General features: G+C 39.1%; 2 protein-coding genes across 5 annotated transcripts in view; one reads left to right on the top strand and one right to left on the bottom strand.

Annotated features, from left to right (window-relative positions):
* The window catches only part of LOC149313442 (transcription initiation protein SPT3 homolog), a 285,233-nt gene that overhangs the window by 212,601 nt on the left and 49,900 nt on the right, over positions 1-22,732 (bottom strand). The window contains exon 2 of one of the 4 annotated variants that reach the window (XM_089519119.1): positions 3,573-3,655. The exons of the other annotated variants lie outside the window; for them this stretch is intronic. The gene's annotated coding sequence lies outside the window, so the exon portion shown is untranslated. The remainder of the gene's footprint in view (positions 1-3,572; positions 3,656-22,732) is intronic. 4 annotated transcript variants of the gene reach the window in all.
* The window catches only part of LOC149313440 (runt-related transcription factor 2-like), a 301,695-nt gene continuing 298,602 nt past the window's right edge, over positions 19,640-22,732 (top strand). The window contains exon 1 of the mRNA XM_089519110.1: positions 19,640-19,755. Within this exon, the coding sequence (XP_089375236.1) occupies positions 19,698-19,755 (58 nt within the window). The 5' untranslated portion in view covers positions 19,640-19,697. The remainder of the gene's footprint in view (positions 19,756-22,732) is intronic.

The following is a 22,732-nucleotide window of genomic DNA, read 5'->3' as shown; positions in this document are numbered from 1 at the left end:
GCATGAGCTAGCTGTATTTGCTTTAGACAAAGATGGCTTGAAAACAATGTACTAAATGGATATACTGTAAGTTTAATCATTATGAGGCTACTTTGACTTTATCCAAAATGACTTACACTTCAACAACATACAAACAGTATTCAGGATGAGGTCAGGGGGAGCCTTCCATTAAGCATTTAGTTTCAGACCTTGCCCTTTCACAAATAACTATGGGGCAGATGACATCAACTTACTTTTATCAAATAAACTCAGTGTGCCAGCTAGCTGACAAATTAGCTTCCAGAAGCCACTAACAGTAGATTACACAGCCACAGCTGTTATTCTAACAACAGAATGCTGAGCTCAGTTGAAATGTCTTGCTTCCAGAAAGATTTCTAAATAATTTTCAAAGCAGTACCTTTTATAGGGCAATAAACTGGAAGGAATGCATAGCACAAAAGTAGATTTGTCTTTATACATATAAAGGGCCCTTCAGGCAATGTTTAGTAAATTGAATTAAAATGACACTTCATATTATGTAATACATCAGCTTCAAAGTCTGCCAAACAGACGCAGGGCGGGGGGAACTCTGTAATAGGAAATTTGTATGATCTTTAAGAGTGCTCAGCGTAAATTGTTCACAATAGGCCATATACCAGAAAAAGGACTGTAGGAATTAGAAAAAAGAAAAAGAAAAGGCATTGCTGTAACTTTGGAGCACTAAGGAGGTAATAGTTATCATTTTAAATTAGAAAGCACTTAGAACAAACAAACCACAATACCTTCCATCGTAAGAAAAGTCCAATTTGTCAGAGAGCTCAGGGTGATAAAAGAAGTACAGGATGAAATTGGTGACTTGGTCATTTCCACTATCCTAGCAAGCTGTGAGATGAGTTTGCATCATGCATAAAGGTAAAATAAAAAGGTCACTGGGCTCAAATTTTTTTGGAGTCAATTCCACCTGTTTTGCATAGGTTACTGTCATTGGATGTAACAGACACCAAAAGTACAAGAATATCCGAAAGAAGAAATGCAGGCAGAAAGGCACAGCCCAGGTCTCAAAATCGGTAAAATCAAGTGATCAAACATATATTTTTTTAGCTCAATGTAAGTAGTTTTTTATTCTGAACTCCGTTTGTTAAAACAAATATCAGATAGATGAAAAACAGATATATCAGACTTTGTCACACTGCCCTTTCCCATCCTTTCCTCTTGAGCTAGGCACAGGTTGAAAACTTATAAACATGGATTGTATCGCATGCCTCCATGCCCAGGCAGGAGACACACCGCACCCGATCATGGCATCCCTTCCCCAATCAGGACCTCTCCCGCACCCTGCAAAGAATGGGAAAATCCCATTCCTTCAAAAAGTGCCAGAGAAGTCCGGATCAGGTACAGGATGCCATGATTAGGCACAGGATATCTCCTGCCTCGGCACGGAGGCATCCAATACAATCCATGTTTATTTTTTATCATATTCATGCTACAAAATAAACTGCATGTGCATGCTTATTCCCACACAAGAAAAGTGGGGGTACATATAGGAAAACGGCATGAATGGAATAAGACTATGTGAAGCCCTTCCCCATAGCATGCTATGTACTTATTTATTTTTTGCAGGAGGAAATTCAAACAGTCTGAAGGTGTGCTGTCAAATAAACTTGATTCCGCTTACTATATGAACTGCCTGAGCATGGTCCATATTCAGAACAATACATTGGGGCACAATAAAGCAGAACTTTCAGGCTGACATCTGAGACCAGCTATTGTTTTTTTTCCCAGTGTGCCAGGGAACAGCACTAACTTTGGGCCCATTGGCAAAAAATAGTTTCTTTCTTTTCTGGAAACCTGGCAAGACCAGCAGCCAATGGCTCAGGGACCAGCACTGGTCCAGGGACTGCTTCTTTAAGGAGCACTGCTACAAAGTACTCTCTGAAACCAGAACTATAACACATGAACATAGTTATGTCTGTTCATGCCACAGAATTAATACTGACATTTCAGGTATGAAGAATATCCTACACACAGTTGAAAAAACAAACAACTACCGGTACATTCACATACGCAAACATGCAGAATATCATTTTCCACTAACGCCAGAAAAAAACATGATTTGTAAACAGAAGTCAATTCCCTAAATTCTGTATACTGAGCAGGAAAAAATAAAATAAACGATGAATGGTAAACTACCAGCCTTTCTCTCCCTCCCCGCAACCCCAAATCCTTAATGTTTCTTTGTCATTTGTCTGAAGTAGAACCAAATTAGGTATTCTTCATAGCTCTTTCATCAATACATGTTTAACTTTTAGATATGCCACAAATTTTTACAAGTGTTTCATTTTTCCAAAGTCTGGTACTATTTTTCTTGAAAGTGAGCTATAAACAATAGCATTACAGAGCTACAGCAAACCTACCCTAAGCAAAATTATGTACCACAAAATAACAAAGTGATATTTAGGGTTTTGTTTTTTGTTGTTTTTGGTATATAGTAAAAAAAAGACTATGATACTTCTAAGTTCTTATTTACATGAATATGGAATGCTGCATGCCTTTGTTGTATCTAGATTAGATTACTCCAGTGTCTTCTCCATAGGGGCTGCCCTTGGCTGTTAGAACATTCAGCTGGCTCATATGTGAGAAGAAGTGAGTTAGCTGGTACCATGCTGCAAAAGCCTAATAGCCATTTTATAGAAGTTAATCTGGCTAAAAGTATATTCATGGGCACTATTCAAGATGCTAATCTGGAGCAGAATTTTTGGTAATAACTTTCCATTGCAGGACATCATACCATAATATGCAAAAAAATGGAAGAAAAATTACATTAGAACAAATACAAAGTGGTATTTCCACCTAAACAGGTCACCAGAACACTTCATAGAAGTAGGGTTTGAGACCAGAAGGTATTTTTTTGCAAAGTTCTGAGCCCTCAAGTGGGTTGTTGTTGTTGTTGTTGGACTGTTGTCTTTTTTTAAAAAAAACCATAAACCATTTAAAGAGTACTGCTATTTAATGGCTTGTACATTGTCATGGAAGCTGTTCCTCTCCTAACAGAATCAGTGGTAGCACAATACCCAAAGCAATGCATACCACAAGATACATAAAACAGAGCCAATATTTACTTTTCAAACACATTTTCTTTTAATACTTTAATGTGTAATAGTTCAATGTTTTAAAGCAATTTCTTTTACTCCTACGGAACAGATTTTGTGTTCTAAATCTACACACTTCCTAATATAACAGAAGCATCTGGAACAAGTATAAATGCGAAGCCAGCAACAAATGTATAATGCATACCTATACCTTTGCAAAGAAGGGCCTGACAAAACTGTATGGATAACATGAATATTCAGCTATAATATTTCATCCTGAATCTCATCCGAGGCTTTAAAATAATTAGTTTGTATTTTTCCCTTGGGCAAATTGCTGTGAGGTAGTTTTACAAACACAGATTGAAATCTGCAATTGCAATTACTAAAATAAATGAAAAATCTACAAGCAGCAGTGAAATTGGCATGCAACTTAAGAATTCTCAAGAACCATATTGCTAAAAATAAGCTTACAATGACTATTTTAAAGGCTGTGTGTGGTCTTACCCATATATTTTGGCAAGATGCACTTTCTTCAACCACAGCTAGAGTCATCCAACAGCAGTGGCACTGGAGAGTCTCTGTCTCACCTGTCAAAGTTGAAGAACGTTGTTCAGCAGACCACCATGGGGACATGGATAGGATCCATTGCTCTGAAGCAACAGTTCTTGATAAGCTTTCTTTAACTATAGAAAAAGTACTTCTTCTGTAAGAGAATCACCCTTAGTTTGTAGGACCTTAAGTCTGTCCCATTTCTATAATTACCTTCTAGCCCAATATCTGCAAATCTGTCCATTGACACTTCTTCCATCAGCAATTTTATTAAAATCATCTGATTGCAGAAACAGATGATGAAAGTATTATAATATTAGCCATGGTTTTTAAAGGGGAACTTTTCACCATTCCCTCTAAAGCCAGGTAACAATCTAAAAGTAAATTACTCCATATCAGAACACAAAGTGGGCTAACATGTTTAACTATATAGATATATGAGAACTGTCTATGTATGGCAAAAGAAGAATAGATATAAAGTAAAAAAAAAATCTAAATTTATATAGCCAATTAAAATGGCATATGGCAGTCTTCAAAGAAGTACTTGTGTTAATCTCTTGTAGCAGAAAAAGGAAGAAGAAAGGAGGGGGGAAAGGAAATGTGGCAGCACCTTTAAGACTAATTGGTTTATATTTTAGCATGAATTTTCATGGATATACTGTATACACACTTCTCTGGACGCAGTAGTGAGTGGTATTAAGGTCTCAGGATATAAAGAATATTTATAAAGTTGTAGGAGTGGGATAGAAAATAATACGGTTCTGAAATAAGTAAATTGTTAACCTTACCTTAGATTTTCAAGGGGCTGCGTAAGTTGATACTGGTCTTTCAGATATTTACAGTGGACATTTAGTGCTGATGTATAAAAGCAATAAATCTGCTTACCAAGATGCCTGCTTTCTTGAATACAAAACTCTCTCTAAGAAGATTTCTTTTGTTACATATGCAGTAGCAAGGGCTCATGTATTAATATATGTAGTGTGCCATGAAGCCATTGCGTTGTTCAAAGCTCTGTTCATGGATTGAAATTTGTGAAAATAATTCAATTCAGCTGTTTCTCTTCGTAGTCTTCCTTTGTTTCACAACCTGTAAATTCCTTACTGTGTGTCCAGGAAAGCTTAAACGTTCTGCAACAAGTTTTGAAGTATTGCCATTTCTAATGTCAGGTTTGTGCCCATTAATCTTCTTGCATAGAAAGTGTCCTGTAGAGTGGCAATGCTGGCATAGGATGGCATACATCACATTGGATGAAGAGAAAGTAAATGGGGTCCTGGTGTTAACAACTTTAACAATGGGAGATTAATTCAGTTATTTGGCTTTAGCCCATACTATTTATAATCTGTGATATTTAAGGATTTTAGTACACATTGCCTTTTAAATTCTAGGAGCAAGTGGGTGGTTGTTGTGTTTGGATGTGTGTGGATGTGTTTGTGAACACAAACACATTCCTCTGATTCCACACTTTAAGTAATTAAAAACATAATTCTGTTTCAGATTGGAACTTTAACAATGTTGATTGGGCTCTCAAGGATGTTTTCCATCCTTCGCATGGCAAATGTCTTTTGCATCTTGGATCCTGCCAGGCTACCCTGGAAGGGCCTCTTATACAGAGGCAGCATCCTTGCCATCAGGTGAAGTGGATATGGTGCTTGGTGATCATTTGACCCAGGCCACAGTTGAGACGATCCTGAGAAGTGAGTTTGTAGGTATGTTTTCCCTGCTTTTTAGGGAAGCTGACAAAAAAGGTTGACAAACTTTTAAAAAGAAAGAAAGAAAGAAAGAAAGAAAGAAAGAAAGAAAGAAAGTCCACAAGTGGAAAGTTGATAGGAATTGCCCTAATTGGTTATTTAATTTCTTAATTTATGCAGGTGTTTTAGTTTGGTCACAGCCATGGAGGGCTTATTTTTTAATTCACTATATGGACATTATTCATAGGTCTTACACTGGTTTTGCTGGGCCAGCATAGTTGCTTTATGATTAATCTTTCAGGATGAAAGCAGCCATGTCACCAGTTTTGAGGTGGGATCAGGTCCATACACAGCTCTTCCCCCCCCCCCCTTTTTTTTGGCATTTAATTTTATTAAATTTCCGGTTTGGACATAAAAAGGCATATAACAATAACATAGATAGCACAGATAATTGATAAGCTAAGGCAGAAATTTTACAAAAGAGAGAGGGAAAGAAAGAGAAGGACAAAGGGGGGAACTTCCTGGGTGATAGCTCTTTGAGTTTAAGAAAACTTGTGAATCTTTTTTTGGAAACATCGTAAGAAAGTAACTTAGGCGGGATACAGACCGCCCCTTTGGAGCAGCTTGCACCCGTCCCTTTCCCCAATGGATCGGGGCCTCAGCAGCCACAGCAGCAGCCCCAGAGGCCCCGATCCGCTGCTTTTCCAGGCCTTAGGGAAGCGGCAAAACGCTGCTTCCCCGCAGTCTGGAAAGGAGTGTCCTTGGGGCTTCATGCCCCATGGACACCCCAACAGCGTCGGGGAAAGGGAGAAAGGAGCCGCTCGGCCCCTTTCTCTCTGTAATACTGGTGTGGCCGTTTAAAGGCCGCACCAGCGATACGCATGGCGGAAGGAGCTCCGAAACGGAGCTCCTTTTGGCGCTGCTGAAAGGGTGCCAAGACGTAATGGCCACGCTGTGCCGTTTGGACGTGATGCAGCCGTTACATCAAAATGGCGGCACCCATGTGTACAGGGCGTCACCATTTTGACGCCCCCATCACGTGCTAGGGGTGAGGCCAGTAAGGACACTGCGTCCTCAGCCAACCCCTAGCACGTGACGGGGGTGGTGCAAAGGCCTGTTTAAATCGGGCCTTAGATACAACTCATGAAGTTAAGAATCACTCTCTTACCGGTTAACCATAAACATTTTTTCCCACAGTATTTTAATTTTTAAGATTTTGCTCACACATAAGTAAGTCTTTTCAGTATATCTGTACACATGCCAATAACTATGAAAATAATGGCATTTAGTCCTTGAAACCTGCACATACTGAATCATCAAATTTATCTTGAAATTATTTCTGAAAGTAAGACCAATCTTTAACACCTTTAGTATTTGTTTGGCCTTCTATGATACAAGATAGTTTTGTTATGACTAAGATTTTTAAAATTCAATCCTGTTCTGTAGGGATAGTTTCCCTTTCCCTATGTTTTCCTATTAAGAATCCTGCCACAAAGGTCATGTGCCAGGAAATTTTACAAAATTGATTTTCAAGCACAGAGTCAAATTGATTTACATCAAAAAGAGAAAATTCAGACTCCATGCTTATTTTCCTCTGTGTAAATACCTGATTATCATATTTAATCATGGTCCAGTATTTTTTCAATTTGTCACATTCTACAAGATATGGTAAAGAGTACAAATCTCTTTGTAACATCCCTAACATAAATCACTGTGTGTTTTTTTTATATCATTGCAAGTTTGCTTGGAGGTAAACCACTTATGTACTACTTTAAGAAGATTCTCTCTTAAGATAAAACTTCTTGAGTAGGTATTACTGTATTATGTTTCCAAGCTCTCTCCCAGTTGTCTAAGTCCACATTCCAGTCAAAATCTATGACCCATTTCATGATACAATTTTTGACCAATTCACTTTCTATAGAAAGTTTAAGTAATAATTGATAAGTACTCCAATTAAATATTTTTCTCCTTTATTTAGGAGAGTTTTCAATTCAATCAGGCCCCATTTAAGGCCCTTTTTCCTATTTTCCTTGCATCTTTCTGTTACTTGTAAGTAGAGCTACCACTGTACATCTACATCCTCATCTAGAAGTTCTTGTCTCATTTTTAACTATGGTATATCTTGTTTAAACATCAACAGTTCTTCATATATTAACCAATTTTCATGGCAGCACAAGGTTTTAAGGGAAAAGTCTTCTACAGGAGACAAATGTAACAGGGTTTTGATATGCCAAATTTGCTGGGATTTTAGCCATACTTTGTACAGCGAGTCTCAAATTACATGCTTAGAGAGAGTTTTTTGTACAAGAGATTTCTGGTAACATAAAAAGGCATGCCAACCAAAATGGAGGTCATGTCCCTCCAGTGTCAACAGTTTAGCATTAATTAAAAGAATCCAAGATCTAATCCACAATAGACAGGCTGCACTGTAATAAAATGTTTGATCTGGTAGCCCAAAACCTTCCCAATGTTTATTGTCTGCCACAGCCTTATGGCTTATCCTAGTTTCTTATCACCCCATATGAATTTAAGAATATCTTTATTTCATTGAGTAAACCATGATTTTTTAAAAAAAAAACACTGGAATCATTTGGAATAAAAATATTAGTTTAGGCCAGTGATTCCCAACCTGTGAGTCAGGACCCCTTTGGGACGCTTATTAAATGGGATGTTTTGGGGGCTGAATTGATTTATTTTTGAATAAAGTGATTAAGCCCAAGTGGGAACCAGGCAGATTTGAATCTGCCCCCACCCCGGCGCAAGTGGGAACCAGGGAGGTGGATTCGAATCCACCTGGCTGTGTCAGGGGGGGTAACTGCAAGGACCGGCCATCTCCCCAGTCATTGGCCTCCCTGCCTTCCTTGCCTCTCTTTACCAGGGCCACCAGCTTCTCCTTGACCTTCCGCAGCCTCTTTCAGGTTCGCTATGGGCTTTTCCCACTCTTCCCAAGCTTCCCCACTCTGTGACCTTCTCCATTCCCGGCTTCTCCATGGCCAGGGAAGCTGGTAAGGAGGTCACAGGAAGGTTGCAGGACACAACCTGTTTCCCAGCGTCCCCAGCCGCGGGAAAGCTAGGAATGGGGGGGAAAGGTTGCAGAGTGGGAAAGCTTGGGAAGAGTGGAAAGAACCCACAGGAAAGCTGAAGGCCGAGGAGATGCCAGTTGGCCCAGGTAAGGAGAGGCAGGGGAGGTAGGGAGGCCGGTGACAGGGGGAGATGGCCAAGCCTTCCCACTACCTTTGTGCATCTCCTCTTCTGGCATAAAGGTAGTGGGATCCACGCTTACTGCTGAACCGATTTCTGGATTCAGTCACAGGAACCAGTTCAGCAATAAGTGAGAATTAGGCCCCAGAAAGTTTCAGGAGCTTATTGGTCATTTGAATTTTGCTTGTAGGGTAATCACTCTGGGAAGGGCTTTTCTATTACATTTATTTAATGTAACCAGCTACATCACTAGCTTAGGTTGGTAAGGGGGATAAAGGAGTTTTTAATAGTTTATTGTGGGTTTTTGGGGCAATGTGGCCATGTTCTGAAAGAGTTTATTCCTGACGTTTCACCTGCATCTATGGCTGGTATCTTGAGAAAATGCTGGTATGGAAGTGAGTGGGGTATATATTTCATGTGACCCTTGGTTGAGAGGAAGTGATTTACATATTAATCTGTCTGTTGCTGAATGGCAAGGCCTCAGGGTGTCTATTTAATTAGTGATCCACTGTCTGCTGGGGGAAAAACCCTCACCCTGGGTGGTTTTCATTTGCACTTGCTGGGTCTTGTTTTTGGTGTTTTTCAGGACTGGTAACCAAACTTCATTTACTTGAAGGGTTTTCTTCTTTCCTGTTGAAGTTGCCTAGGAGTTTGTGGGTTTCAATGGCTTCCCCGTGCATTCTGACCTGATAGTTGTTGGCATGGTCCAGAATTTCAGTGTTTTCAAATAGCATTTTATGCCCAGAATGGTTTATAATGTGTTCTGCTATTGCTGATTTTTCTGGCTGACTCTGTCATTTATGAAATGACACTGTTCCATGTGGCTGCTTTTTGGGGGCCCTTCATGTTAGCAAACTGGTGGCTGGTTCAAAAAGAGATAGGTATGATACAGCTCTGGCTGTCAGTGATTTAATTTTGATGGGCTGTCACACCACTATCAGAATATGGGCCTCCAAAACAGATCAAAAATGTAATGGGCAGGATTTAATGCTTGGTCTTTATATTGATGTGGTGGTATTTATTTATTTAGGTATTTATATCCCGCCCTTCAGCCCTAATGGCTCTCAGGGCAGCTTACAATTATTATTTTTAATCAGACAGTTCCCTGCCCTCAGGCTTACAATCTAAAAGACACGAAACAAAAGGAGAAGGGAATGGTGGAGGGAAAGGGGATGGTATGCCCTCTATGAGCGTTGCAAGCATATATCCAGACTTGTAGTTGCGTGCATTCGTGGGTGAAAGTAATTTGATCTTCCTGGGAGATCTGCAAACAGGAGTGGGGTTTGCATTAGCTGGCCTAGTGGGGGAAAAGAACTTAGCAGATGCTTGCCCCTTGTCTGTGGGAGAAGATATTAGATCACTGTACACCTGAGCACCTCACTGTGGTGGAAGGCTGGGTTCTGGAACTGCTACCACAGGACACGGGACCAGAGTATATGAGGAGGAGTCTGCCCTTGGGACCAAACTGGAGGTTTACTCTGTTATAGTTATGGGGCTTGGAAGGGTGCCCTCCAGGTCTAGCCTTCCAAAGACTGTGCAAGATAGCAACCAAGCTCTTTGCATTGCTCTCGGTATCTGGTGTTTCACCCAGGAGCTTCCTGCCTGGGGAGGTGTCACAGTCTCAGTTGGACCCACTCCAGGCTGCTCCTGTGTTTTGTCTGCTTATTCCCAGGCCTTAAACATTTAAGTAGGTTCTGGGCCAATAAAAATGGCCCATGTTTTGCCCAATTAATTGTGTCAGGTCTCATTTATTTCATGGTTGGCCAACAAATAATGCCTCAACAGAGCAATGACCTCTGAATTGGCAAGGTGTGATTTTGTAGCAGGAAGAGTAAGGAGGAAACAACATGCTACTGATTGTATTTAAAAGATGGATAGATGTACAGAGAGTTGGCAGTTGGAAGAGCCAGTTGGGAGTGATTGTGCACTGGGTGTCTAAATTAATTGACGGAAAAGGTATGACATAACTCAGGTTGAATATTTTTATATACTTGGCACTAAGAACAGGAACTTGTTAAAAGTATTTACTACTCTACAAGATATAATAAACCACATTAATTCTCTTGTTAATTTGTTAACTCCAACAGGCTTCCTTAACCCTTTATCAACAGTGGGTCACGCTTACCATAAAGAACACACAGCTAACAAACACACACACACACACACACACACACACACACACACTAGCCCACAATGAGACCACCTAGGTACCCAACAACCCCAAATCCAAGGAGGGACTCAGAGGGGGCTAGGGTGAGGGTGGAATTGCAAGGCCACCCTTGGGAACGCATACATCACAAGGTGTTAAAAGAGAGAGTCTCTTTTCTTTCTTTTTCTTTACACAAGCAAACTGCACCTCATCTGTCATTTTGTGGTTTTGGTCCGTCTTGTAGTAAATGATTTTTGGGTATTAACCTTGCCTTGTCAATTTGCTTCTTCACCACTTTAGGTGGGTATTGTAGTTTGAGAATTGCCTGTTGTAAATCCAAAAGTTTTGAGTCTGTGGTGGTTATATCAGATAACCCATACCACCCTTGCTTCACACTCAGTAATTAGGTATTTGAACTAAGAGAGCTGCAGAGCGTCTGTTAAAACATTGTGACAATTTTTCGGGGATGCGAATACTATCTAAAAATAGTTATGTTCTCTAGCTACTAAGAAAACATCTGTAGGGCAGTAGTAGTCTATCCATTGAGCAAAAACGATATAGAGAGATTACTTCCACTTTTCCCAATATATTTTAGAGTACTAACTAGCATAGTCTGGATATTATTTTTCTTTGGTTTTGTCAGTAGCATGTTTGAAATAAATTTTATTAAGTGGCAGTGTAAGTAACATTGCATTGTGGGTAGCAGTTTCCTGCTTTAACCTAGCCACATCCTCAGCTGTTATACGAGACAAGTTTCCCGTATTTTGTGCAAAGTTGCCTTTTTTTTCCTTGTAAAGAAAACAAGACTGGAGGATAAAGAGGAAAGGATAATGGTTTAAACTAAATCCTTGTTATAAAAAATGCATTAATGTATTCTGTAACTTCTGAAATATAGCATCACAGAAAAAGGTACAGTGAGCCCATAGTATTGACTAGGATTTGGTTCCAGGACCCCCTGCAGATAGCAAAATCTGCAGACACTCAAAGTCCCATTGTATAAAATGGCATTGTAAAATGGTATTTCATATATAAAATGGCAGAAGCAAGGTTTGCTTTTGGGATTATTTATTTATTTATTTATGGATGCTGGAATGCATGAAAGCAAAGTCTGTGCAAATGGAGGACCAACCATATTTTTGCAACAGGAACACATGAATACTGGTTTTCTCACTTTTACAGCATATTTGGATAAAACACCTTTATACATGTGAGAGCTACAAGAGTTAGTGTGGTGTGGTGCTTTGAACATTCAGCTAGGAATCTGAGAGAACAAGGTTCAAATCCCCATTCATCTGTGGAAACCACTGGGAGACCTTTAACAAGTTACCCTCTCTCAGCCTCAGAGGAAGACAAAGGCAAACCCCACCTGAACAAATCCTGCCAAGAAAACCCCACAATAGGCTCACCTTAGGGAGAAAATGACTTGCCACAAACTACACAATGGGTTGAACTATATCCCTCAGGAGTGACTGTAAAGGTTAAAATGGTTACTTTATAATAAGAGTCACGGTCATTAAACCGAGAAACAGAAAACAAGTGCCTACTGCAGATTGAGGCTATAATCCTGGCATGTATAATCTAAATTTGCAATTCCCTGAAGCCAAACTGAACTCTCCTCTAGTGAACAGAAAATCCATAAAGGTGATACCTCTTCTATTAAACATGGCACAGGAGAGAAATACTCAACTTACACTCCAGCCAAGCAAATGACTTCTTCCCAGCCACACTTAGGTGGGTTACAAACCGCCACTTACGATGCAGTCCGTGCATGCTAGGGTTAGGAAGGGGTGTGGTAGGGTTAGGAAGAGTCGCCCCTTCCTAACCGGCCCCGGCCCCAACACGTGCGGAGCGCGTTGTAAATGGCGGCGCCCATCCACATCCACATGGGTGCCGCCATTTTGACGTCTTGGACGCATAGCGTCCAGACGTGTCACAACGGAAGTGACACTGCGAGGGCACGCTTCGCCCCTCGCCCCTCGCAGCGCCACTTCCATGTTTTGAAAAGGAGCACCATTTCGGCGCTCTTTTTTCGCTGAGCCGGGAAGCCTCACGGTCTGGCCGCTGGGGCTTCCCTCCGTAGCGAATGGCGGCGGCGGGAGAACAGCCGCTTGAGGGCGGTCTGTAACCCGCCTTACTTTGACCTGGAGGAGCAAAAAGCTTTGGGGAAGCAGTCCTCAGAATTCCTATTCCCTGCCCATCTGGATACAGAGACTTGGAAGCTTCATCAAAACTTTCACTCACTTTTCTAATAGAGTACGACCAGAGGATCTAGTAGGTTGCATCTGCTCCATCCTAATCATAGCCCTAACTAGAGGATACAGACACACAGTCAATCAATCATAAGGAAGAAAGCAGGATCACAAGCACTGACTCATCTTCCAATATATTCACTAGAACCATCTCAGATGTTCCCATCTTTGGCAGATTATCTCAATGTGTTCGACACATTTGCATAAGTATGTACACGCATACCTCTGTTAACCATGCTTGTGACACCCAGGGCCCCACCTACCTCCCTTATCTTCTCTCCAGTTGGATTTTTTTAACCAGCATCAGCACTGGGAGGATGATGATGAAGGGCTGGAGGAACACAGACTTTCAAGATCAAGTCACAGCAGCATAGCTGCAGTAATAATAATAACAATAATAATAATAATAATTTTTTATTTCTATACCGCTATTCCAGCGATATTCCAGTAAACAATGCAATAAACAAAGCTTGAGCTAGGAAAGAGCAGGATTGTATTTTAGGCAATATTTCTAATGCTGTGTATGCTTGCCAAAAACAGACAAGGTAAACAGTTAAATGCTGTTAAATACACGGTAAATACTGTGTCCAGTTCTGAGCACCACAATTCAAACAGGATGTTGAGGGTGACCAAAATGGTGAAGGGTCTGGAAACCATGCCCTATGAGGAACAATTTAGGGAGCTGGGTACATTTAGCCTGGAGAAGAGAAGGTTAAGAGGTGATATGATGGCCCTATTTAAATATTTGAAGCAATGTCATATTGAGGATGGAGCAAGCTTCTTTTCCACTGCTCCAGAGAATAGGACCCAGAACAATGGATGCAAGGTCCAGGAGAAGAGGTTCCACCTTAACATTAGGAAGAATCTCCTGACAATAAGAGCTGTTTGACAGTGGAATACACTCCCTCAGAGAGTGGTGGAGGCTCCTCCTTTAAAGGTCTAACAGAGACTGAGTGGTCATCTCTCAGGGGTCCTTTGATTGTGAGTTCCTGAATAGCAGGGGGTTGGACTGGATGGTCCTTGGGGTCTCTTCCAACTCTATGATTCTGTGAAACCGCAGTTGCGTCCAAGATCACTTACTGAATACCTGAGGGCTTAAGAAAAGTGCTACCTTTTAGAATGAGGGGAAACCCTATACGGAACCAGGAAACCATGGAAATATGGCGTTGTAGGTAAGGGTCATCTGGGAAAGCCTGGAGTTTGTGGTTCCCCACTCTGGATTGAGGTTGTTTTTGTATTCTGATCAACATGTAAAGGTGAAGGACTAGATCAGCAGAGAGTTCTCACTGCCTTACAGGGACTGGGTGTATATATGAATGAAAGCATAATAACACGAATTCTTGACACTCAGTCTTTCCAGTTTGAACCTTAATGAAAGCCTTTCTATTCCCCCCTCAGATGTATCTTGGGAGCTCTGAATATAAGGCAGGTAACAGATCTACACACACACACCAGTTTCCACCTGAAAATGGATCAGGTACATCCCTTTTTTCCTCCAGCTGAAAAGCCATCCCGTCTTTGTAAAAAGAAAAAGAAAAAGAGAGAGAGATCTATTACCTATCAGTACAAGATGGGACAAAGAAAACACTTTGGGCCAAAACAGGCAGGCAGTAAGTGCCAGCTTCCCAGCAGTGTGGGGCCATAAGGTTCAGACAGCGCATGTGCCCATGCTGCTGAGAGGCTGCATGGCTGACTGCATGGTTGGCTGCCCATGGCCAGGTTCACAGCATTTCGGCAGCACAGCATTTACATGTGCTGCACCGCAGAAACACCAAAAAGGTGCCACCATAGCGGCAAAAACAGCTTTTTCCAGCTTATTTTGCTCGACTTTCTGCCACTCTTTTTTTGAGCCAGAAAAACACTGGGTTGGGGACATGGGGTACGGATGCCACAGCCCCAACCCAGCAATCAAAGTGGCTGTGTGATGCTGCTCCTTCAGGGCCATCTGTTTCAGTCCTTTGACAGCTTTAAAACATACTGTTTCGCTGTTAATTTTTTTAGAGTGATATTCCTTTATAGGCATTAACTAATCTTTAAATCCCATATGGCTAATATAATTTGGGGGACGGCACCGTAATGTCCATAAAAATAGGGTGAAAGCTCTCCTCAGCTATGAAGTTTATTAAATGATCTGAGCCAAGAACTTGTCTCAGCCTCACTAAACTCACACCTGTTGCAGAGATTTAAAATTTGGGAAATTGAGTGTAAGCCACCCTAAATTCCCTGGTTGAGAAGGAGGGAGAAAGCAGTCAATTATAAGAAAACTAAACACCGAACGCCTACCAATTATTTACCATCACTGGAAGGAAACCCTATGAATTTCTACAAATGGATTACTCCGTCTTCTCACTGGTCTTTGGTTATTCATTATATAAGCCAAAAGAGAAAAGATATGTGAGAGATATTTAGTCTGTCCCCAGAAAAGGGCCAGCATACTTGTTAGAAAGTTGGACTAGGATGTCTCTGCTGAATGATAAAACTCACTATGTTTCTGCCTGACTCACTTTACAGGGTTGCTGTGATAACAACTCAGAGGAAGAGTTTACTGAAGGAAAGGTGGGATATAAATATAACTAATAAAAAACAAATAAAAAATAAAAAGGGCACTGTTTCTGTATGTAAACAGAAAGCTACTCCAATTCAATATTTGGCATTTTGGCAAATGTAAGGGTTTTTAATGATAATGTAACATCCCTGGTAATATCTAATCTATTTCAATGCTGGAAATTCAAATCCATGCAGAAACATGTTGACACAAAATGCTGAAATACTATAATTATAGCATTTTGCAGTGTTATACTAAGTATTATAGCATTTTGGAGTGGCATACAAAGCTAAAATGTTTCAAGAATGCTAAAGTAGAATAGCTTGTAGGTTATTAACAGAATGAAGTCATATTTGGCCTTAAAATAATGCAATGTTATTTTGTACCATTGCAATATGATGGAGTCAGAGCTAGCAGAACAGTGGCTACTCGCTGGTTTTAAAAAAGCATGCTATAAACATATAATGGAACTGATAAAACTGAAATATCATCTATATGCTATTAATTTTAGATATTTTTGAAATAGAGAATAGACTGTTTAAACTTCTTATAAAAACAAATTATTCCCTACTTCTGAAACATTATTTACAATACACACTGCTTAAAAACAAATAAATATGTTTAAATACCATGCAAAAAGTGAAGATTACAGGTTTTCCAAAAAGAGTTTGAATATTTTGTGGTTCAGTTGGCTATGTAAGTTGGGGGAAACTCACCTTGTTTATAACTTTATGGCAAAATAAACCCAACTGCACTGGTGATTACTTTGCTTATGTTTTTAATAGCAGGCAGTGCAAAGTTTACAGGTCCATTATCTTTAAATTCTTTCTCATTCATGTCCAGAAACACTTTTGGGAGACCTAACTTAGAAAGTTAATATTTACTTTTAGGTTAAAAAAGCAACAATATGATGAAGTTCTCCTTCGTTGTTGCTGCTACTAAACTGCATCAGAAATGTCTGGACAGTACTGTTGTCACATATTAAGAGAAGTAATTTTCAAAGTGTGTTTCATTAGTTTGTTCAGAAATTGTTGCAACTGATGGTTGACAAGTAATACTTCTGTGCAAATATCATCCTTATCTTCATACATATCTTTTAAAAACAAAACAAAAAGATCCCTTTATTTTTTTTTCCCCCTGTAAGAAATACAAGCAATGTTAAAGAAGATAAATCACAAAGCTTATATTTAAAACTGCATGGTAAAACGTGCCATAACATATCTCCTGACGTGATCTCAATACTAAAAAGGGGGAAATACAGAGAAATAAAACTGCAAAATGTGAGCTGAATATATATTTCAACTTCACAGTGAGACAAAAATGTTTTTTTTTTCTTACCTTCAGGTGGCCCTAAAGAATTGAATGTCCATTCATATTTGGGAAATTATTTTTAAAAATTACCGAGTTGAGTTACTGGAAGAACTGTAGATTTCAGTAGGATAGCAATACATAACTTGCAGCATTGTTTAAGAAAACATGTAACTCCTTATTTCAAGCTTCAAAGTACCTTCCAAGAAACATGGTTTGTTTACCTAAATTTCCAAGCAAGGAAAAACTACATTCATAAATATGCTGATGCTCATGAATAAAATCTACTTACCTTCAAACCTATATACATTTACAGTGCTATATACATTTACATATACCTTTACCTAATAAATGTAGCCAGAGTGGTGCAGTGGTTTAAGCAATGAACCACTACGTCTCTGGTGACCAGGGTTCAACTCCCTGCTCGGCCATAGAAACCTCCTCAGTGAACTTAGGCTTGAAGTTGGTCTTATATCCAATAACATCATAGGATCAAACTATAACAAGTAAAAATGTAATACTGCTCTTAAGTTAAAATTGAACAGTATCCAGTTTTAAGCACCATGTATATTTGATAATACATATGCATATAATATCCTGTTTTTGCTGCCTTTCATTATAACGTTTACATCTGGATCATTATTTAAATTATTTAAATTAAATTATTGAACTTATAGAGGGATTTGTTCTGGGAGCCTGTTAAAATATCTGATGATTGTTGGCAAAAGTAATATAAGAATATAAAAATAATTTTTAAAAAGCAGGCCTATGACTAACATTAGCATTTGCTTTTTCTCCTGTATGATTTTAACACCTTTGCCAGATGAAGAAGCCAGTGGAGCTTCAAAAGCTTGCAAGATGTATATGGTTGGCCCCATAAAGGTATCACTGTTTGGTGAATTTTAGATGTTACTGTACTAAAAAGTATGTAGCGCATTCTAGAGAGCTGTGGGGAAGACTGTTTCACAAACAGATGTAAAGATGATAGTGAAGGCCATTTTTAAAAGGTGTATCTTCCCTGATATAATAAAATCTCTCCCCTCACTTCCCCCCCCCCCAGTCCACTTCTCCTCTGTATGCTTTGCAAATTCACATACAACCAATTATCACTCTTCCGCCGTTTCAAATCAGAAGGGCAATACCCAAATGCATTTCAGAAATATGTGGAAATGCTAGAAAACTAGTTAGTAAGCAGTAGCTCAGTTTTTGTGAAAATTAACTCAACCACCATGCCATTAAATCTATGTGTTAGTAGGGCCAAGGATCAGATTTAGCTTCTCAAAGAAGTTTCCAAGTTTGTTGTAAACACAGGTGGGCGAATCAAAAATACTAACACTGAGTATCTGTATGCATTATTCTATCCTCTACTCAATACATTGTGGTTTCACATTAAGCTTAAATCCTAGGCAAAACACCAGCTTCACTTTTCAATGATGAGCATGAATATAATTCAAGTCTTTGGTAAACTGTCGTATTCTGGCCCATTGAAAGAGGCCATATAAATACCCATACCATTTGTCAGGCAGGACAAATGAATCAGATTCATGTTCACTTTCAAAGCAAGCATTCCCACTGCCTGCTACTTGCTTGCCAAAATCTGTTTACAGAAAACTAAGCCCTGTTCATTTCTTCTTCTAATACACCAAGTATATAATGATTTAACATTGAGTATCACAACAATATCAAATATCCTGTATTCTGCATCCTCCCAGTCTTCATTTTAAAATGTGAAAGTCACAACATGCATATGACAAGTTCTCTATGAAACAGAAAAGGCTGACATATAATTGCACTTAATAAAGCTGCCAACCAACCTTGGGAGCACGTAACCTAGACAGACATGATTTAAGATTTGCAAAAGAATCCCCAGACTAACACTTTGGTGACAGCCAATTACAGACCCAAAAACACAGCCTCAGTAAGCAGTCTGCTAGTGGGACTTGAGGAAAGGTAAAGTTTCTTACAATGAGTTACAGATTCACAAGCAGGAGAAGACAAGAAGAAAAAGAAAAACAGAAGGAATCCAGCTACCCAGCAAATGTGAAGCAGACCCCAAGATCGTGAGAGAGCCCAAAGATGTAAATTACTGTAAATCATCACTGTTGTTCAGAATTTCACACAGACATTTGTGCCAACTCTGGTGTGCTTCTCCAGGGACACAATGGGGGGGGGGGGGGTCAAAAAGAAGAGAGAAAGAGGCAGGGAGAATATAAATGAGGTTCTGCTGTCCATATGCTTAAACGGCAGAGAGGTTTAGGCTGTTTCAGCATTTTGTATGCCCTCCAAATCCTCATGAGTCACAAAAATTAAAAAGCTATATCCTTCTGGATACCAGGAAGAACCTTACCACAGGCCTTTTGTCAGACTTTCAAAAGGGGGAGGAAAGGAAAAGCCACAGTGTTGGGCAGTCCCACTTTGCTTGACTACTATGATGTCAGAAACCACATGATTCTGTCTCTCCAGTAACAGTGCTTGCAAAAAAAGGAGTTTTAAAAGCTTTTGCTTTTTTGGATTGTGTGAATGCTTCATTTGCCTCACAAACAACCACAGAACCACAAGTGCGGTGCAAACTTTCTCCAAAAGGACACAGTTAGAAGCCTTTGGTTTTTAAATGGTTAATCTCAACAGGTCACCAGCAGCCACTGAGACCAACAGAGTCAGTAAGTGCTCTCAAACCACAGTCTATTCAGTAATACTAGATCTGTCTAATATTTGCCTGTCCCCCCTCCATTTTTAGAATTGTTTCATTTCTTTGCTTTTTGCATATTATCCTTACTTAAGAATTTTTTGACACAGAAGATAACTATATACAATTTGTGCATTCGGGGCATGCTGTAAAGTTAAAAATCAAGTTTGGCTATGGTTTGTGATTTCAGTTTAAGGCTTCAAGCGGCTTTTGCACCAGAAGATAATCACATATTGTGTGACAGAGGGGAAGGTATGGCATCAAACAGTCTCTTCAGCTCAGTGGCATCTTGTCAGCAAAACTTCTTCTGGGGTAAGTGTTTGCATTTCCAGATACTATGAAATATTGCTGATTGTGATGGGCTGTTTCCTATTTACATATTACTCGTGTTTGTTTAAATCTACACTGTTGAACATAGTGAAAACAGAAGCAAGTATAACAATACTAATTTTTTAAAGCTAGATGGCTGAGTTGAAGTTAACGCATTGTACTGGGTCAATAATTGCTTGAGCAGCAGGTGTGCTGTTCATTTTGCAATTCCCTGGATAATCTGGCAGATCAGCATCCAAAATATAGAGTTACTATATTGACCATCAAACTGCATGAAGGTCCAGCAACTTTTTCACAGCTGTATCATCATAAAGCAATCAAGTTCCTGTAGAAGACAAATGAGACTGATTTCCCAAGATCCCAACATCTTATTATCAGAATTCTGCATTCTCCCTGTACAGTTTTCACTAACACAGAGAAACTGCCCTCCACTATCTGCCTCATAACCTTTCCATGTAAATAAATTTGACTGATTTCAGGTTACTTTAAGTTAAAGATCAGTTTCTGCCAAATTTGTATATCAGACTTGAGTTATAATACTTTTGCTCATGTTCTCTACATTAAAAATGTTTTTATAAATATATTAAAACTTACAGAAAATAGATCATGCTGTTCTAAAAAAATATACGTACTAGCTAAGAAAATCTTTTTTGCATCAGAATTAGAAAGTAGCAAAACAGAATGTAGATGCACATGAATGTGATTCTTTAAGTGTAGTAACGTGTTTTTAAAAGCTCTGCAACCACATCTTTTAAAACAGACAGCTTATAATATCATCCCAGGATAAGATATAAACTCGGCAGATACACTGAATGCAGTACATGAGGAAAGTTCCCAAGCTGTAAAAGCAGCACCTATAACAGCCCTTTGATCTTGTCCATCTATGATCTGTTTTTGAAATTATGTCAGTAACATATATTAATACCATATGAAATAAAAGACTGCCAAATTTTGTTTAATAATATATAATGTAACTATGAATTTTATACAGTGTGTAGTAGTGCTGAGCTTTAGTTTCTAAAGATATAGCTCTCCCAACCCAAAGGCTTTTTGCCCAGAGGGCACAGAAATGTTTTTCCTTCCTTGGAATTACGGCAAACATCTTCTCCAAAATATCTAAACAAGATCAACATATAGAGAGGGGAGGAATCAAAACACTTACAGTATTTTCTTAACGTTGTCCATCTGGTTCAAAATTATACTTATGCTGTAAGCTAATAAATCTTCCTTTTTCTTCCAAAAGTGAGGATGGGGGGGGGGGCACCTGATTGATGCCTGAAATGTTTTCAGTGCATGCATCTACCTTGAGCTTGTATTCTATCTAGCTGATGGCCAGAGTCCACTTTACCCCTCCTACTTCACACGTTTTAACTGGCTCTTGTTGAAACATACAAATCTAGTGCAATCTGAGAGCACAATTAGATATGAAGCCAGTCTTGTACTCCTGAAACAGAGGGGCCTATGTAATTTCTGATATACAAAGACATTTGAATGTGTTACATAGTCCTCTGCTTCAGAACATACTTGCTGAACGTTAGTCACACTGAGTTACACGGTAATTAGGCAACCAGTATGCTAAAATATGGCACAGAAAACCAAGGCTTTTTAGAGTAGCAGGTAATTTTTTTTCTACCCAAAGTACTTTAATGAAGCATAGCAGAAAAAGTAGCCAGACCACATTATCTCAGTGTTTACAACTGGAAGAATAGTTTACACGTACAGGGGCTTTCTTTTGCTTTTAACATCCAAAAAGAGATTACAAGAAGTATAGTTGGCTATAATTATGTATCGGGCTGACTGCTTAATTCATATCTCTTAGGCTATTGTTTAAACAACCAAAAAAGTTCTGCCCATGGGCAAAGACCCCTTCCAAATTTACCACATTATAAATAAGACCGGCCAAGTAAATGTGACCTTAGAGATAAACAAGAATGGATTTTTCAGAGAAAAGATATTAATGGGTCCTGACAATTTTGTGGCGTTGGTATTTAAATAAGTTAAGGCTATTTGTTACTGTTCAATAGCTATTTTAAATGAGTAATATAAGCACGTTAAGTTATTTACAGATTATATATGTCAATGAAAACCTGTGATTCATGCCAGTGAGAATGCATAATTTGGTTTATCATCTGGTCCTGCACTCATTCGTCTTTCACCTTCGTTCACCCATCTCTTATAATCAGTAATGGTTCCCTTCTCAGCCAAATTATCACCTATCAGTTATTAAATGAAAAGTGTTATTGCTGGACAAAAAGAAGCCTGTAATTTCCACAATTATATCAAACAGGCATTTAGGTAACCTTTTAAAAAATTACACACATGCCAGTGAAGATGTCTAATTATGACAGTAACTTTATTCTGTATTATTTATAATTCATATAACGAACACATGCAAACTCAAATGTTTAAGGCCTTGATGTACATTACTTTTATTCAGCTGTTTAAGTTATTGTACATGTAGTAACAACAACAGTGAATTTACCCTAAATGTACAGGAAAATATAGAATAGGTCTGAAACACCCCCAATGAATCCAGTGGGATTCATTCAAATGAATGGAACACTGGTGCTCTTGTGCTGCCCCTATTCCTTTCAGTAGGACTGGTGATGAAGGTTATGCCATATTGTGCCCACAATTTATACCTGATCTTCCAGCCCATGCAGAGGTAAAGAATACATGGATGAGAGGACCAGGTCTTTCCTTGGTTTCATATTCTTCATGCTGTGCTGCTTTTAACAGACACTGCCTAATGTACAAACTGAAAGAATAGCTCAGATTTCTTGGAATCCAAATTGTAGCATAGTATACTATGCTACATTACCTAACAAAATGATTAGACAAGTCAAAATAAACCACTCAATTATTTTTTTATTTTGTATATAAATACACATACTGAACATACAAGATTTAACACACATTTACCCATAACCCCTTATAAACCTAACAACTTATAAACGTA

The sequence above is a fragment of the Sceloporus occidentalis genome, unplaced genomic scaffold (genome assembly GCF_023333645.1).
Source record: "Sceloporus occidentalis isolate IW3139 unplaced genomic scaffold, rSceOcc1.0.p SCAF_4, whole genome shotgun sequence".
NCBI lineage: Eukaryota > Metazoa > Chordata > Lepidosauria > Squamata > Phrynosomatidae > Sceloporus > Sceloporus occidentalis.
The sequence above is the reverse complement of the archived record's forward strand: the minus strand, read 5'-3'. Positions and strand labels throughout refer to the sequence as shown.